Here is a 19,005-nt window from a genome sequence, read left to right as displayed (position 1 = left end):
TGGTGCTTTCAAGTACTTAAAAAACCCCTCGATATTATGCCATTTTGTGTTTAATAAAAACGTATCTTCGTCAACCAAACATTGTAGCGTTTTACTTAAAACACAATAAATAATATAATTGCTCTATAAACTACTATCCACAGAGAAATTATGTAAATAATCCTACTTCCATTTTGTTTTATTTAGCATTTTCTAATATTACGATTTATTTATTATTTTTTTGCTTGTACATTGAATGCAACAGAAAAAGATGGCTGCGCCCTGTGGAAGAATGGCAAGTCGGCCTCTCCTACAGTTTCTGTCTTGTTTCAGCAGATCTCCCGTCGGAAACACGGGGTTCCGTCAGTTTTCCAGCGCTACTGTTTGCCGTGCGGCTTTTCAGATCAATGAAGCGGCGGAAAGAGCGAATTCACCGTGGACCCTGATGGCAGCGGTGTGTCTGCAAAGGCTGCCGGTCATCTCAGCGGACTGCAGTCCTATCGAGCAACAGTTCAAACAGATGCTTCACCAGGTGAGTCTCCGTATCATGGAAGGGCTGAAGACTATGAGTGAAAAGAATAAACTGTTTTTGTTTTGTTTTTCTTAGCGTTCACAAAGTACATGCGGTCATTTGAAAAGAAAACACACATGATGGTTCTAGGCAGAAATATATGACGCTTGGGGGATGTTACAATTTATATTTCACAGCTATCACTATATCAAGGCTAGCAGTTAGAATATAGAGTCCAGTGATTTTGTGATACACGATGCGGTGAAAGACAGTCCTCCAAGATGAAAACTGGGCTGTCCCAACAAAAGATTTATATAAATATGTTTGTGGATATCAGAAAATAAGTGTTTGGAGAAGAGAGTGCTGGCAGGGTGGATTGGATGGAGGCGAGTGTCAGGGGTGACTTATAATAAGTTAGCAGCAAGAGTGAAAGGGAAGGTGAGACCTGATATGATGTATGTTTTGGAGGAGGTGGATTTTCATTGGGATTGAACAGGATGGACAAGATTAGAAATGAATACATCAGAGGGACAGCTCAGGCTGAGGAGTTTGGAGGCAAAAGATAGAAAGGTAAGGTGGGAATGGTTCAGCTATTTTCAGAGGAGGAATAGTGGGTATTATGGGCAAAGGATTTTGACGACGGAGCTGGCAGGCAGGAGGGAAAGAGGAAGAACTCAGAGGAGGTTCATGAATGTAGTGAAAGAGGACAGACATATAGATGGCTGGTGTAACAGAGGAGGCTGCAAGGGATTGGGTGAGATGGGAGCTGATGATCCATTGTGGCAACCCCTGAAGGCAGCAGCTGAAAGAACAAAATAAAAGTATTGGATAAATTGGATGAGGAAAAGAAAATGGATGTATGGATATTAAAATCTGAAAAATGGTCAGGCCACTCACTCGCATGTTATTTGGCATTTTGAAATCTGAGGCAATATTTGAACATGAATATCTCAAAAACTATTAAAGCCTGAAGTTTTCATTTTATATCCGGACTTTGTGCAGGCCAGTTAAGGTCTTCCACACCAGCCATATTCTTCTATGTCTTTATGGGCCTTGCTTTGTGCACTACACACAGTCATATTGGAACAGTAAGTGGGCATCCCCAAACTGTTGCTGCAAAGTTGGGAGTGTGAAATTGCCCCAAATATCTTGGTATGCTGAAGCCAAGCCCCACACCATAATCGCCCAAACTGTACACTTGGCACAATGCAGTCAGACAAATACCATTCTCCTGTCAGCGGACAAAACATATCACAGTAACATGCTTCACTGAGCTCCTAAGAACGACCTGTTCTTTTACAAATGTTAGTAGAAGCAGTCTGCATGCCTAAGTGCTTCATTTTCGGTCAAACAGAAAATTTTATGATTTGAGATGGAATGATCCACCAACCAGTTTATAACCACCAATTAACCTAACATCCATGTCTTTGGATAATGAGAGGAAGCTGGAAAGAACCCAAACATGGATATGGAGAACATGCAAATTCCATGCAGAACATCTCTAGCTGGGCGGTAGATTCTTCTCTGCTGTGCGGCAAAAGCGCTAAACACTGCAGTGTGCTCCCCAATGTTTGTCATAAAAATATTTTAGCACATTTTGTTCACTCTATTGTGGCACTTGAGGTGGCAAGAATCGTTACCGTTATGTTTCTTCAGTATTGAGGTCATTATTATTTAACAGAATTACTCATAGAATTTTATATATATATATAACATGTATGTTTATTTAAGTGTCCTTTCTGGAATTTTAACTGATAACTAATATTCAGATCTGCCACAGTTGTGTGAATTACTTGAAATGTATGCACAAAAGCAAGAAAATTATTGCAGAACATGGTGGTATTCATTTTTATCTCTTATCTTGCTGTAATAATAGCTGGAGGCCAAATTATATCCAGACAAATCAAAGAGCTGCACAGCTCTCATTTAAAAACAAAGTTATGTCAAGTATAGAATTAAAATAGAGGCAATGACAAAGTTTTAAGCAAAAGTAATGTAACTTGTCGATCAGTGGTTAATCAGTTCAAACCAACTCAAGAAGTCCTGACCTCAAAATTCTTCTCACTTTGTTTGCTTTCAAATGCACGATGAAGCAGAGATGCAGATGGAGGTTTATGATGGTGCTGTCTGAATAACAGATGGTTTTATAAAGAAATGTTGGAAAAGATGTTCAGAGTAGTCTAAAGCCTCAACCTTTGGGCTGCTGACATTATTTCAACTCAGATTTACTTCATTATTTCAAACTTTGGCCAAATTTGATGTGAAGCTTCAGCTTTGTAATATTATATACACGCACCAGGCAGTTTACTTTACTGGTACTCTTTTTTTTATTTTCCTTCAGAGCTGCTTAAATTCTTTGTGGCAACAAAGGTGCCTTATTCCAAAATTCCTCTACATCCCTGAGGTGCTGCATTGGATTGATGCCTGGTGACTGTGCAGGTCATTTGAGTAAAGAAAATTCATTGTGAAGTTCAAGAAACAAGGTTGAGATGATTTGAGCTTTGTGATGATGTGTTATCCTGCTGGAAGCAGCCATCAGAAGATGGCTATATTGTTGTTGTAATTGGATGGATGTGGTCAGCAGAAATGCTCAAAAACATGCTCCCATGCTATTGCACCATGACTATGAACCTGAACTGCTGATTCAAAGCTGCATGGATCCATATTTGATGTTGTGTTTGCCAAATTTTGACCCTGTAATCCGAATGTTGCATTTTTTTAAGACCAGGCGATTTGGTGAGCTTGTGCAAATTGTAGCTTCAGTTTGTTGTTGTTAGCTGACACAGTGACAACATGAGACTCGGCAGCAATGCCCAGACTGAAAGATGTCCTTTTGAGACACAGGCCTCTTCTGGATTCTTTCAGATCGAGCTGGAAAAGAGCGTTCTGTCGGACCACGAGCTGCGCCTGCTGGAAGATGCGGAGAGGATGAGTCGTAAGCAGGCGGACGACTACGATTCAGATGAAGAGGACAGCCACGGGGACAAGGAGATAATGATGGCTCAGGACTTGGAAGACATCTGGGAGCAGAAAATGAAGAACTTTCAACCAGCGCTAAGGGTCAGAGGTCAGTTTAGGCAGTGTATGATCAGTAAAGGAGTAGACCAGCATGCACACAGTATGAAAATAGGAAAACATACTCAAGCACTGCAAATGTGCCTGATGAAATGTCTGTAATTTAATGTGATATATTGTAGTATTTAGCCTTTAGTGGTGCTCCAATCATTAATCAAGTAAAACAGAATGAAAATTAGATTATCTGAAGGAGTCTCACAGAGCTGGATTTAAATGAAATTACCAGAGAGCGAATAGCCTTTAATGTATTTTTTGATATTCAGAAAATCTATTTGCTCCGGATTTCTAAATGAGCATTTTGCTCCCTGTGACATTTGAAAAGTTAGTGTGAGTTTTGCAGACAACGACAGAGCTGTTGTGAAGCTGCTGACTGCCTCCTGTCTCTGGTTTAGCTGATGTAGATAAAGACTTGACCTCAGCAGAGCGCTGCTTGGCCGACTCCCTGGTTCTTCTGGCTGAGCAGGAAGTGGGTGATGAGAAGCTCTGGCTGCTGCCTCAGACTCGGTGGCAGGAGGGGGAAACGCTGCGACAGACGGCTGAGAGAGCTCTCACCTCCCTGCCAGGTAACTTAAGTTTTCAGGCTGCTAAGCACCAGAATTATTTAACAAATTTAGTTTCCTAACAGCTTCTTATGGATTTTATACATTAATTCAGGTGTACTTCAAACTTGAATGGGTCTGTGACTACTTTTTTTTAATTAATCTGCCCTTATTTTCCTGATTAAATCATTTTTCTCTAAATTGTAATTAGTGCTGGTTTAAATTAGAGAATTACTAAGGCATCAGCACTACGAACACAGTGTTAGTAGATAAACTTCCCATTAATAAACTGGGATGTAAATTGCAGTTAATTCCCTTCATATTTGATGCTTTATGATGGAAAATACTTTATTTTCATGATTTTTGGAAAGCCTTCATATTTTGGCTAATTGCTGCCCACTTTAATATGAAATTAATTGTAAAATCTAAATATCTAAACAAATAGTATTTATTTTAAACCCCAAATATTTTCAGATTTTGTACAGCCCAAACAAACTACACTAATTATTCATAGAGCATGTCCCAGTACCCACATCCTTTCTAATTCATTATTTCTTGTTCAGTTTTCTGGGATTTGAAACATTTCTCTTTAGTAGTATTCTCATGTCAAGAAGGATGAAAATAATTTTTTAAATCATATTTTATTCAAAAAATGCTGTGAACAAGGCTTTGCCCTATTTCTGATTTCAAGGTCAAAGCCTTAATTATGCCAAAGCATCTCAGTCTGATTTTACTCTGGACTTTGACTAGACTGCTCTAAAACCTTTATTTTTATGAGGCATTTAGAGGTGGACCTGCTGAAGTGTTCCCAATCACTGTGCTGCTACATAATCCAAGTGGGGTTGAGCTTCATGGCATAAACTGATGGTCGAACGTTCTCTGGAATTTCTGGCAGAGACAGAATTCATGGTTGCATCAGTTTCAGCAAGTCTTCCACAGACCCATCATATTGCTACCACCATGTTTGTTGATATGTCATTTTTATGAAATGCATTTCACAACATAGCAATGGGATGCAAACCTTCCAAAAAGTTCAACTTTAGTCTCATCAGTCGAGGGAGTATCGGGGCTCAACAATGGGGTTTATTTTTTGGCAAATGTGAGACGAGCCTTTGTGAGGTTTTCTGGTCAGCAGTGGTTTTCTCCTTGGAACTTTCCCATGAATGACATTTTCCCCCAGTCTCTTTCTTGTTGTTAAATCATCAATTCTGACCTTAATTGAGGCAAGTGAGGCCTGCAGATCTTTAGATGTTGTTCTGGTTTCTTTTGTGATCTCCTGGATGAATCCTGGGAAGGTTCACCATTGTTCTAGGGCAGGGGTGGGCAACTCCAGGCCTCGAGGGCCGGTGTCCCTGCAGGTTTTAGATGTGTCCTTGAACCAACACAGCTGATTTTAGATGGCTAAATTAGCTCCTGCAGTTCTCCAGAGGCCTGGTAATGAACTAATCATGTGATTCAGGTGTGTTGACCCAAGGTGAGATCTAAAACCCGCAGGACACTGGCCCTCGAGGCCTGGAATTGCCCACCCCTGTTCTAGGGTTTCTCCATTTGTGGATAATGGCACTCACAGGGGTTCACTGCAGTCCTAACATCTCTGAGATTGGTTTGTAAGATTTTATAGACTGATGACTTTGTTAGGAAGGAGGCAAATACTTTTTCATAGCATTGTACATGGGTATTAAGACAGATCCAGTCTTTGAACAGCATGGTGCAGCAGGTGAAGCAAAAACAAATTAATCTGCTGATATTTGTTAAATGTTTTTTATCAGCTAAGAACTTCCCATATTTAAACAAGTACCCCAAAGTGCAAGTGTGTGTTGGATATTTAAGCACATTTTAAAATAAGTGTTAAGGGCAGGATTTGAGGTACTGTTAATATCCAAAATTATTGTCCACATGCTTCATTTACTGCATTCTTACTGTATTAGCATCCTGATCTCTTTTGTTATAATGATCCAGCTTTATCCTAAGGATCTTTAAAGTCTGATGTGATCATTCATAAATTCATTATCCACAACAAGAGGTTTACTGTAAATCCCCTCCGACAACTCATTTGCATACACCTCGTAGAGCAGTGCTTGGCCCCGAGCTGTCATCTCCGCTAAGACGTCCACTGATCTCAGCCGTAGATTAGAGTCTGTTTCGGAAATAATAAGCAGACGATTTGACCAAAGTTAAGGGTGAGAGGTGAAGCTGATGACTAATGGCAGAAATATTCCCAGTCACCCAGTAATGATCCCTCACATTAAATATATTAACTGTCTGATTCTCAACATGTATCCAAGCTTTAAAGCATTTAAATAAGAGTCCACAGACTGACTGTACTAAACCATTTCACAACATTTCTCAAGCTATTAATGTGTCAGCGCCATCAATCACTTCCTAAGCCATTCCCCTGACAATAACATTTGGTAGAGGGTTTTATTTAAGGTGTCTTTGAGGAGCAGAAGTTGATCCATTTTTAATATAGCTGGACTCGGTGAGAATCTAACATGGCCGTGTTGTGCCTCACTCTGCACATTGAGCCAGCAGCGACTGTGGGGATTTACACGACATGACATTAGATTAAAAAGTGGGTTGTTGTCGCAGCACAGAAGAGAAACAGAATATGAGGGTGATGTAACACTTTAATTAGAGGAGTCAAACACTGATGATCCACAGGAATGCGACAACATAAAGCGGCACCATTAGAAAGTGTTAAAAGCTGCATAAAGGTTAGCAACATCTGCACTTTTGTTTCCATCTGCATGAACTCACAGCCTGTTTTCCTACCTGCAGCAGCTGGTTTCAAGGCAACTTTCCTTGGCAACGCCCCCTGCGGAGTGTACAAGTACAAACTGCCCAAAGCCATTCGGACGGAGAACTCAATCGGGACAAAAGTATTCTTCTTCAAAGCCATCCTGGCAGATGGCGCCCCTCCCAAAACCAAAAAAGCTCCTTTTCTGTGGGTGAAGAAGAGTGAACTGCAGAAATACCTCAAACCAGCGTACATGATGAAGGTCGAACGCTTCATCCTAGACTTGTGACACTTAAAGTTATACAGGGACATTGACTTACATTTATGAGCCCCAGAAAGTTACCTTTATTGCTTATCTCAAAATATCTTGTGACATGTCTGTATATTTCATTCTACAAATAAAGTGTTTTTTCACATCTGAACCAAAGTAATGTTGTCCTGAGACTATGTGATATTTTTGTCTGTTAGGAGTATCTGCCTGGGACAAGTTTCAAGAGGTTTAGAGTAGATGTTACTTAATTTTCACTAGATATACTACCTGATCAGGTATGTCATGGGAATAGAGGTGCTAGGTGGCAATTTACTGAAAAAGTAATGTAAATTTACAAGCATGGAAACTGATGCTAAGTGTGTGATATTGGCTGTCTTCATGGTTCCACCTCGCTGCACACTAGCATCATCTGTGCCTACACATCATGACATCACCAACAATGTTTTTTTTTCTTGTACTCGTCATTCTCATAAAAGTAAATCATGTATGCCCCAGACAAATCTGAACGTGTTTTCTGTCAGAACATGGTGAGATGTCCTGGATTGGCTCATTTTGTGCTCAAAGAAATTCTCTTAAGAATGGACCTAAACATAGACCAATGAGATGAAGATATCATTTTCTTGGTTTGATTCCTGCCCTACAGATCACAACCCTCTAACCCAGGGGTGTCGAACTCCAGGCCTTGAGGGCCGGTGTCCTGCAGGTTTTAGGTATCACCCTAGGTCAACACACCTGAATCAAGTGATCAGTTCATTATCAGGCCTCTGGAGAACTTCAAGACATATTGAGGAGGTAATTTAGCCATTTAAATCAGCTGTGTTGGATCAAGGAAACATCTAAAACCTGCAGGACACCGGCCCTCGAGGCCTGGAGTTCGACACCTGTGCTCTAACCATCCCTCTAAGTCAGGGGTGGGCAACTCCAGGCCTCGAGGGCCGGTGTCCCTGCAGGTTTTAGATGTGTCCTTGAACCAACACAGCTGATTTAAATGGCTAAATTAGCTCCTCACCATGTCCTGAAGTTCTCCAGAGGCCTGGTAACGAACTAATCATGTGATTATAGGTGTGTTGACCCAAGGTGAGATCTAAAACCTGCAGGACACCGGCCCTCGGGGCCTGGAATTGCCCACCCCTGCTCTAAGTAATATTATGAAATCAAGGCAAAAATGAAACTTAGGGAAAAAAAAACAAAAAAAGCTTGAAAGTAACACCTGAAAGCAACTTTCAAAACAAAGTGCAATTCTTCAATGCTGATGCAAGTATTAAAATGAGGGCTATGATCTACCCACAGTGTCCTCCCTCAAGTACTATATCAGCCAATAGTATGCCTCCAGAGATGATGTGTCATATCATTTATCACAGCTTGATAGCCTACACAGCTACAGACGGTCCTAATTAAGATTGCCCGTCATTCAATATGAAGAAGAGGATGGACACGGATTTCGTGGGTGCTGCAGGGAATATTTAGAGCCCAAACATTTGTCTAATAAATAAGCATGAATGCAGTAGGAGACTTGGTGAAAGTCTTTAATTTTCACACTGAAACAAAGTTTGTCAAAGAAGCAAGAAAATCTCACATGGGGCCTATTCCTTTTTTTCAGAAAAGTGTTTATTATTTTTAAACTTGAATATTAAATACGATTTCATACAACCACTAAATCTTTTGGGGCAACTGTAATTATCACCGCTACAAATACACAGACATGCATGCACACATAGTGTTGTGCAAATGTGCAAATGTAGACAGGTTTGTGGAAAAAAATAAATGGAGTTCAACAAGGACATTTATCTCAAACTGTCTCAAACCAATAATTTCTTCCAACCATTGGGTGAAATTTTCAACTTTAGAAGTGTTGTTTGCTTGGTTGCTAAATCCTATCAATGCAAGCTTGCCACTTTTTCTAGTTTAGAGCTTTCTCAATAACACAGGTTGGATTTTTTTTCTTTCAAAATTCATCCCAAAATACACTCGTGGGACTCAGTCTTGTGCAGAAAGTTTTGAACGTGAGCAGAAGTAATGCTGAAACACATCTGAGCTATTTAAGTCCAGAGGGTTATAAATTAATTAAAATTAATTTATCAATAGTGTGAACATGTGCCCCATGCATATTTAAAGAGGTGACTTCTCCAGACAAAAGACACAAAAGAGGACAAAAGATTAAATCATGCATGCATGTGTGTTGACTCATTAGTGAGAGTATTAAATGAGATTTTTTTTTAATCAGCAAGAGAACAAATATTTGAAAAAGAGAGCAAAACAGGAGCTTTTCTATAATATATTCCTTTACAACAGGGGTGTGTAACTCCAGTCCTCGAGAGCTACTGTCCTGCAGATTTTAGATGCATCCCTACTCCAACACAGCTGAATCAAATGACTGGATTACTTCTTCAGCATGCCATCGAGTCTGGCAAAGGCCTTGTAACAAGCAGTTCATTTGATTCAGGTGTGTCGGAACAGGGATGCGTCTACGTTCACACTGCAGGCGAAAGCGCATCAAATCCGATATTTTTGACCCTATGGGACCCATATCCGATCATGGTATGACAGTGTGAACGGCACAAATCCGATATTTTCAAATCCGATCTTGGTCACTTTCGTATGTGATATTGAATCCGATACATATCCGATGATTTAGAAAGCGACTGCTGGTTTGAACGGTCATGTCGCATTAAATCCGTCTTTTACGTCACTGACACAAGATAGACGCCAATTATCAGCGCCGGAGAAGCGCCCGAGAAGACATCGTGAACGCTTCCTGGCCATTCAGTGTAGATGTTAGTGATACTGTTGGGAAGACAATGTTGGAGAAACGTGAACATTTTATTTGTACTGTATAATCTGCAGATTCTGACAGAAATCTGCAACTATCCTTTGAAGCACCGCTCCTCTAAAACAGCAATAAGGATAATTATTAGGTTATCTACATTATTATGTAAATAACAAAATTACTTAAAGCAAAAATTGGGAAACGTAAAGTCCGAAGTCTTTATATTAACGGCCACCAGTCAAACAATACTGTTTGCTCTGGGTCTAAACAGAGCGCGTGTGTGACATCTTCTTTTGCGCATGCGGGCCGTTTTGAGCGTTCACACTAGAGCGCGTTTGCTGTCGCATTTTATTTGTAGTGTGAACAAGCAGACAAAAAAATCGGATTTGATCAAAAAATCGGAATCGAGCATTAAGACCTGCAGTGTGAACTTAGCCTAGAAGCTGCAGGACAGTAGCTCTCGAGGACTGGAGTTGGACATGCCTGCTTTGCATAAATGATAACGTTTTCACCACAAAATTTACCAGGATGCACAAACTGAAATGAATTTCCTTGCAGAAGGTTTCCCAGACGCTCCACTTAATGTTTCCACCTAATGTTAAAAAGAAACCTAAGCCAACTCTTCCAAGTGAAAACTTTCCTTTCATTGAGAAGGTTCTCAGTCATCCATGTCGTTGTAGTCCAAGAAGTCTATAAATTTCTTTTCCATTTGTTTTTATACAGACTACAGTTTTAAAATATTTAGACTCATTGTTATTTTCCAATTGTGAATTTTACTACTCATCAACTTCCATCAATCTGGGCCTGCTATAGCTAAGATTCAGCCTTTGATTATAACATGTACAACCATTTAGAACATAATTTTAATATTTCATATATTATATATACATATTCATATATACATTATACCTACTCACTTAAAGTTTGACTTTAATCAACTTCACCCAGTGCGTATCATAACTTATTCTGTATATAAGCATACTGATATTGAACACTGATATAGGACAATATTCAAAACATGACATTTTTTGCAGTGCATCTACCACAACTAGTCAGAGTGGTAATTAAAGATAGCATACAATCACACAGTCAAAGAAGTTTTATTTTAGGTTACGCATGACTTTAGTTTTAATGGTCAAACCTAAATTTGTGCTATTTTCAACATTTAGTAGTCACAGTTGACTGTAATTCAATCCCTTCTTCCTTCAAATGGGCAAGACAAACATTCAAGATAGCCACAAAGAAATTCTTCCTTGTACAAATCCTGACACTTTATCATTCACGTGTGTTCAGCTTTCAATTTCAGATATCCATAATTTCATTTTTGATATCCAGAATGTTCATCCTGACTCATCGTTAATGGGAACAACTCTCATTTCAGATATCTACAAAGTTCCACTTGACATTTTACTTCATATATCAAAAACGAAACATTTCTCCAGATATCTGTAATGTAATCTTGAATGTTGATAATAGACAATGACTGGTTAAAATGACATTAAAAGGGAAAACCTAAACCCTGTGAGGGGGATCTGTTATGCTGTCATGGTTTTGGTTCACCCATCCCCTGAGAGGAAAGGGAAAGGGGCTGCAAATCAATACAAAGTGGTTCAGACTGATTACCTTTATCTCATAATGAAGCATTTCTATCCTACTGCGAGTGGTTTCCAGGACAACCATACTCTCAGCCATTGATCCACTGATGAATTTAAACACGATAAAAGCACATGCTTTGTTCTTCAAAGTCACTAGATCTCAACTCAAATTTTGGATTGATATTATAGACAGCACTCTTCACCATCATCATCATCATGAAAACACCACATGAGGGAATATGTTTTGGTAGAATCGTCTTGGAGAATCAGTGCCAAAACTTACTTATGTAGCACATGGAGGTCCAAAACCTTATTAAGACACTTTTTTATGCTTCTCTTTCCGTTAATTTCTCATTTGTCTGTACTTGGTTCCTGTGTCTTTGTGTTCTAGGGATGATGATGATTCGAACTAATAATTGCATAGTTATCTTTTTGGTCATGTCTGCACTGCCTGGACACTTTTCTAGTTACAACTTGCTAGTATCAGGTTGGACTTTGGATAAGCATGCTTGGGGTTTCCATGATGCACTGAGTGTTTCTTCTTCAATAATAAATAAATAAATAATTTAAATATTTAATTAATTGATTGTTGTTTTAATTTTGATTATTAATTAAGTACACATTTAATGAATTATTTAATGACATGTTTATTTGATTAATTCTGGCACTTGAGGCCCTCAGTGTCCCACAGCGTTCTTTTGTCCTGTCTTTGTCACAGATTTGGCGCCATATAAATGAAGTTTTGCCTTCAGAATGGCTTTAATTCTTCATGGCATTGACTCAACAAGATTCTGCAAACACTCCTCAGTGATTTTGATCCTTATTGACATGATAGCGTCACACAGTTGCTGCATTAATGTCTCCTTTACTAGCCATCAGAAGATGTGCACACTGTTGTCAGGAAAGGATGGGCATGGCCAATAAAAAAATATGTTTAATTGGTTCTGTGGAGCCCAAAGTGTGTCAAGAAAATATCCCCCCACACTATTATGTCCCCACCAGCAACCTGAACCATTGATACAAAGCAGGGTGGATCCATGCTTTCTTGTTGTTTATGTCAAATTCTAACCCTACAATCTGAATTTTGCAACAGAAATTAAACTGATCAGAAAGAGCAACTTTTTTTTACAATCTTCTCTTATCCATTTTTAAAAAGCCTGTGCAAACTGTAGCCTTGGTTTTTGGTCTTTAGGTGAAAAGAGTGACAATCAGGTTTGGCCTTCTATTGCTGCAGCCCATCTGCTTCAAGGTTCAGTGCTGTTCTGCATGCCTTCATTGTAACCCTTTCAGCTTGAAGCAGTTTGGGGATTCTCTTTTGACCTCTGACATCAACAAAGCAATGAGAGCATAGAGAAGTGCCTATCCCTTGGTATTTTGTCTCTTTTTTTTTTTTTTACCGTTCTCTGTAAACTATAGAGATGGTTATGTGGAAAATCCCACAGATCACCAGGTCCTGAAATACTCAGACCAGTCTTTATGGCACCATCAACCATGCCATGTTCAAAGTCACTTAAATCACCTTTCTTTCCAATTTTTGATACTCAGTTTGAACTTTAGCAGGTCATCTCCACGATGTCTCCATGCTTAAAAAAGTGGCCAGTGAGCGTAATTTGATTAGGCTGTGGTTTTGGTGCCAATCCCATACTATTGAACTGTGAGTAGCTTCTCTCTCAGCTGGGTATCCTAACCTTGTTAGGAAGCTACTGGAGCAATATCACGTCAGGTTCTAAGTCCCTTAAGGATTCCACATTCTAAGTTGTAAAAATAAGTGTAAAAGCTGGTGGGAGTGACTTGCAGTTGGCCGTTTTGCAGAGGTGGACACACATTTCCCAACAAAGACAAAATGTTTTGGAAAGATAGGATCAAAACACCCACGCAACATGAAAAAGCCATGACACAACAGATTCAGTTTAAATACAACTCAGCGCCCACTCACATCAGTAATTTGTTCTAATGTTCACTTTTACTGCATTCATGGCACCTATTTTTAAAAAAGGGTTTGACACGACACACTAAAGACCTGCTACTGGCTGACTCATGCTGTGTTCAGTTCAACTCAGAGGTCACAAATTCCAAAGTTAGACATGCCAAATTTTGAGCTCAAAGCTTTTCACCGCTTATTATGCCAGATGAAAAAATACAAAAAATAAATTAAAAAATTAACTGCGAGCAGCTTAATATTAGTCGAGCTACATCAGTAGATTTTATGCATCAACAAAACAGAAGAGATTATATAATAGCTCTAAGAGGCTGTAACACACTGCAAGCAGCATATTTGTTTCAGATATGCAGTATTCCTATAAAGCTTAGCAAAAGTTCATGTTTTGCATGTGGATGCTGTCTGCTTTTTGAAAAAGTGCAGATGCATCAAATTGGCCTTTAATTATTGGGGTCTGACTTGAAGAGCTGTTTCATTGCATTTTCTCAAGAGGAGTTCAGACATTTCCAAGTTGAATTGAGCACAGAAACATTACTTAATTACAGGGTATGATTCATGATTTAGTCCTGCTGCGTTCACAGTATTTTTTAGACCTTTTTTTTGTCAGGCCCAGCCATCATTCAGAAATTCACTCATATGTTTCATAAATGCTTAAAAAACGGGTCCTTGAAAATTGAGCGCTGATTTGTGTTGCTGCAGTGTTGAGTGCACTCTTGATGCTGAACCGTGTGGGTCTGAAAGGCCCGCTGGAGATAAACTGATGAGCTTCAGATGCGACCAGGCTGTTCAGTCTAGCAGTAGATGGCAGTATTTGCACATCAGCCTCTGAGATGACTGTGAGAAGCAGTGTAATTAGGCCTGTGTGGTGACCTCAGAGGGGGACTGCAGAGTTTTTCTGATCAGTTTGGCTTCCTCTAACACATACTGAAAATATCCATCATATCAGGCTAATGTTCCTTTGGAATAGCTAGAACAATTCGTCTTAGGTAAGAGCATTCTGATGTTCCCGACCCATTCACTGCCTGCAACCAGCCTGTTCTTTCTATTTGTGTCTACTAGGACGGGATGTTATTAATGTTGTAGACATTGCCATTAGATTTTTCCATCTTTATTTTCAGGATTTGTTGAAAGCCAGCGGCCTGAGCTGTTTGTGAGAGTGCCTGAGTGCTATGTGAACCCGCTCTGACAGTCGAGATGAGGGATGCGAAGGTCAGGGCACGCTAAACAAGGCCGTTTCTAACTGTTGGACTATTCAGTTTGCACACAGAACCTTAGTGTTCTGAAGGACTGACAATAGCCCACTGCTACCCTCAGCCCAGTTGTACTCATATCAATCACAGGCACAAAAAGAGAAACAGTGGATGCTTTAATCTCCAAGGGGAGTCACATGAAAGATCGTTATGCTTTTTGTATTGAAAAGCCCTTAGAGATCAGGAAAAGCTGACTTGGGAATCAAAAATTGCCAGTCTGAATCCAGAAACCATCAAAGCATTGCTAGTAACCATAGAAATCTTTTAATCACTTATGAGTCATTTTTGTTCCCCAAACAATGTCAAGGTGCCCCCAGACTAAAGCAGTAAACTACCACTTGCTGTTGAGGCAGTCTGGGACATGGATGAACTCTGAATTCAAAACAAGTTGGGAATAAAGGGCCAGTCCATCAGTTTGTAACTGTAACCGTAGGACAGAAAACCAGGATGTGCCTTCTCCTTCAATTTTAGAGATCCCCAGCTGTATGGAGGTGTAGAAGAACACTTCTAGGGGACACTTCTTTTATTTTACACTAGCCTGAGTTTGCAAAGTGCTACTGAGCACAGTGAAAACAGCTGCACGATGTCTTCCATGTTACTGGAGCAATCACTGGAATTAGGGTGATTGCTGAATTAGGAGGGTCTGGGAGGATCTAACTGAAATGTAGAACAGAGGTGCATTATTTAAAGTGTACAAATAAAAGTCTGAGAATTTCCACCTCGCGGAATCTTTATGGAAGCATAAAAAAGCTTGGGAGCTTCAGGAAAAGGATTTGAATATTGATCAATAATTAATAAATAAAAGGAATGATTAATAATACATCTTCCAACCTCTCACAGGTATTATTAAAAGGGTACTCCAATATGTAACATTGAAGCTGCCAGTATTGTGTTGAGCCCTGTCATGCTATGGACATTGACCCTCTGAGGCTATCATATAAATTTGTAACACCTGCAGGTTATGATGTGGGCCCTCTGTGGGTACACCTGGTGCATCAAGCAGATGGGGATGAACTAAGAACTGGGGTGTCGAGGGTCACTCAACATTTTTGGCTGTAGTCAGGTTTCTTGAGCCATTCCTGATTAGTCTTTGAAGGGTGAATGGCACATTGTCCAGCTCGAGGAGAAAGCTGCCGTGTGTATGTGTGGTTGATGATAAATGTTTAACTGATAGATCAGATCCACATGAATACTCATGACCAATGTTATTCATGTCACCAGATTTCAAACTGATAAACTATGAAGAAAATGATTTTTAACAGTACATTAGGTTTCCCAAAACGTTATATTCCCACTTGCACATTTTCCTTGCCTGGTTAATAACCATTTTTCTCACCTGCCACACCTCAGTTCGTAGGTTACTTGTTCTAATTTGTAGTCTTTAAAACTAATTTTACAATCCTGATCACCAGCATCACTTAAATATTCCTCCAGACACAAAAGAGACATTATATAACTGCTTTCTAAGGAAGTGAGTGTAGTAGTTTCCACATTAGTTAATTGTCTTGTATCGTATGAGACATGCAAACGCCAAAACACCTGGAGAGGCAGAGGTGGAGGATCATAACTTTCCTCCACTAAAGAGTCTCACTTCCTCATCTTGCCAGAGGCGAGCCAACAGTCTTGCTCTTCCTCCAGACACAAAGATAGCACTGGGATAACAAAAATCAAAGAAAAGGTCTTGCAGTTTTTCACCACTGGAAACGGAAAAAGAGAAGCAGAAAATGTAGAGGATGAGGTTCGCATCTCAGAGGTGGCCGATGGCAGCTTTTCAACCCCTGCTGCAGGTTTTGAAACTGCTGCACACAGAGCAGGAGATGTTACTACTGCCGCTACACTGTTATATTCACACTGGCCTCGTTCTGACTGGGGATTTCAAACTGATTCTAAAGCAGCCACTGAATTTTTTAACCTTATTCTTTTGGTCCTTTGAAGTTCAATGCACAGAGCGAAGCACTGCCAGGCTGAGGGGCTCAGATCCATTGGGGTGACCTGGTCTAATAATAGTACACTCACTTGTGGCACTTTCAAGCACCATCAGGGGTAAAAGCCTCCACAAAATGGCATACTTCATCTTCATCTTCAGTGACACCCGTGGCAGATTGGTTGTGACATTATGCTTACGTGTTGCAAAACAATACTTATTTAAATAACTGTGGAAAAAAAAAAACCATGTGCAGATAAACTGCCAGCAGTTTGGCAGGGCAGTAAAAATGTGCTCACAGCAAATAGCACACAGTCAAACTTCTCCACTCTGACTCGTCAGTGTCATCTCTAGTTATAAACAATGCCTGGCTCCAGAAGACAGCAGCCATCTGCGGAAAACAGAGCAGCTCTGGAGTCAACCTGACTTAGTGAGGATAAAGGGCAGCTTCACATCTCCACTCAACTAGAATAACAGCAACCCTCAGCTGTGTTTACACGCTGCCGCCTTTTTTCCATTTTATGCAAATCTCTTGTGACTGAGTGGGATGTAAGCAGACCAGTCATTCACAGCAGCTTACCAAAACATTTGATAAAGAAGCTTATTAAGACTCTTTATTTAACACACAATAAAGGCACAGAAACATGAAGGTAAAGGAGTGTTGCCCTGAGCAGGGCTTCTGGATCTGAGATGGACCACCTTAAGCGCCTTAACCACCACCCTCCTTCATTCCACTCTCCCAGCATGCACCTCTACCAGCACTGCACTGTATTTCTTACCCTTAATCATTAAGTGACAGTCAGCTAAGCACACACTTCTAGCCCCATCCTGCTTCGCCTTTATGCAGCTGCAAACAGTGAATCAGGCGTCTGCTGAGGGAGTTTTTCCTTTTTGTTAACCACCATTAAAGTGCATTCACTCACCACTGCTTACCTAAGCGTCTTATTGAGTGGTGCAAGCATGCAAACATATAAAGATAAATAAACTGATTGAACTTATGCATTAGTCCTCCGCTGGAGCCAGCCAGGCCACTTACTGCCCTGAGAACAATCCACTTTAACAAGTGCAATAATGTGTAATTTAAAGAAATACACTAAAACTTGAACTAAAAAACCTCCCAGGTGGAGAGAAAAATGACCTGATAACATTTCTTGAAGCCAGTATGAAACGTGGTCAGGGTAAAACAATATCTGACCTTGAAACTAACAAGTCTCAAGGTCCCAAGGTTTGTGAAGTTCTGGTTCCTGTTTTGATTTTATTCTTATTCCTTCTTGTGCTTCCAGCATCCTCCGATTCTGCTCTCTGTGTTGTTTATGTGTTTTCGTCTTCCTGCGCTTCCTGTGCACTCTGTCTTTATCTCCTCTCCTTTGTGATTGCTTTTCCTGCATTAATTGTATCCAACTGGGCCCCGTTCATGCCTGTCTCCCCTCCTGTTATCAGTCCTTTCTGTTATTATAGTTCTGTCTTCTACTTTGTCAAGATGTCTGTTTATTCTCCCTGTGTGTGATCTGGATTCCAGGGCCCTGTACTATGAAACAAAGTCAACATACCCAGGGTATCTTTTCATTATCTATGATAATCTTAACATTGTATATCAACTTGATAAGTCAACCCAGGGTTTTCCCTGTGTGGTGCCATTAAAGGGGTGGTGTTAACAGCATCTAACCAATCACAGGCATTAATGAAAATACTGCAGCTAATTTTTCAAAGATACAATAACTAGAATATTACAGAAATATGAACAAGTTAAACACACAGACTAAAAGCAACAAAGCAGCAACACTACAAACAAAGGAGTGTGCATTAAAAATGCTTTATAAAAGCTTGAGCTTGAAATGTTTTAGTCAATAAGATTAGAGCCAAGCCACCATATTAATACTTTAGTATATTTGAAGCTAGCAAGAAAAGCCAGCAAAAATGCTGACTGTAAGTTGACATACCTGTCAATATCACAGCTTTCACATTCAGACAAAGGAGAGACTGGAAGATAATTTAAATAAGAATTTCATTAAATAAATGTTTAAAAGACAGTTTTGAACTTTATTCCTTCAGCTTTGACCTCAGTAATGTTTAATGATCTCAGAGTAGAGAAGAAACTTAAAAACAAACTCAAAACATAGCCTTGGACTAAGTCCACAAGTTCAAAAAGGCATCCTGCCTTGGGGTCATGTATAATTACTTAGCCTATGGAACAATACAACCCTTGTGAAACTTGTTTGCAGAAAACCGAAATAAAGGTACATATAAGAATCTAGATATATTACTGTTGCTCACTGGGGAAACACAAAGACATTAGATGTTATTAGAAAATGTTATTAAAAAAATGCCATGGTAACTTATGCCGTGAACATAACCTGCTCTGGAGCAGTTACCATGGCGATCTACGCTGGTAAAAAGTGATCCAACTTCGTCATCCTG

General features: G+C 39.8%; 1 protein-coding gene across 2 annotated transcripts; it reads left to right on the top strand.

Moving 5' to 3' along the window:
• Positions 1–220: 220 nt before the first annotated feature.
• mrpl46 (mitochondrial ribosomal protein L46) lies at positions 221–7,762 on the top strand. Of its 2 annotated transcripts, none has more exons than XM_085157564.1 (4): positions 221–511; positions 3,356–3,557; positions 3,958–4,128; positions 6,886–7,762. In XM_085157564.1, exons 1-4 carry the CDS (start codon positions 236–238, stop codon positions 7,128–7,130), a joined length of 894 nt encoding a protein of 297 aa, XP_085013690.1. In that variant the 5' UTR covers positions 221–235; the 3' UTR covers positions 7,131–7,762. The 2 variants fall into 2 exon arrangements, with proteins under 2 accessions (XP_085013690.1, XP_085013686.1); XM_085157560.1 differs by having other exon boundaries at positions 6,883–7,759.
• The last annotated feature ends 11,243 nt before the right edge of the window (positions 7,763–19,005 follow it).

Source organism: Neolamprologus multifasciatus, chromosome 1, assembly GCF_963576455.1.
Source record: "Neolamprologus multifasciatus chromosome 1, fNeoMul1.2, whole genome shotgun sequence".
Classification (NCBI taxonomy): domain Eukaryota; kingdom Metazoa; phylum Chordata; class Actinopteri; order Cichliformes; family Cichlidae; genus Neolamprologus; species Neolamprologus multifasciatus.
This window is presented reverse-complemented; position numbering and strand designations above follow the sequence as displayed.

Coding starts and splice junctions, on each gene's coding strand:
- mrpl46 (XM_085157560.1), top strand. CDS start 236: ATGCAACAGAAAAAGATGGCTGCGCCCTGTGGAAGAATGGCAAGTCGG. Junction 512..3,355: donor TCAAACAGATGCTTCACCAG/GTGAGTCTCCGT, acceptor GGATTCTTTCAG/ATCGAGCTGGAAAAGAGCGT. Junction 4,129..6,882: donor AGCTCTCACCTCCCTGCCAG/GTAACTTAAGTT, acceptor TCCTACCTGCAG/CAGCTGGTTTCAAGGCAACT.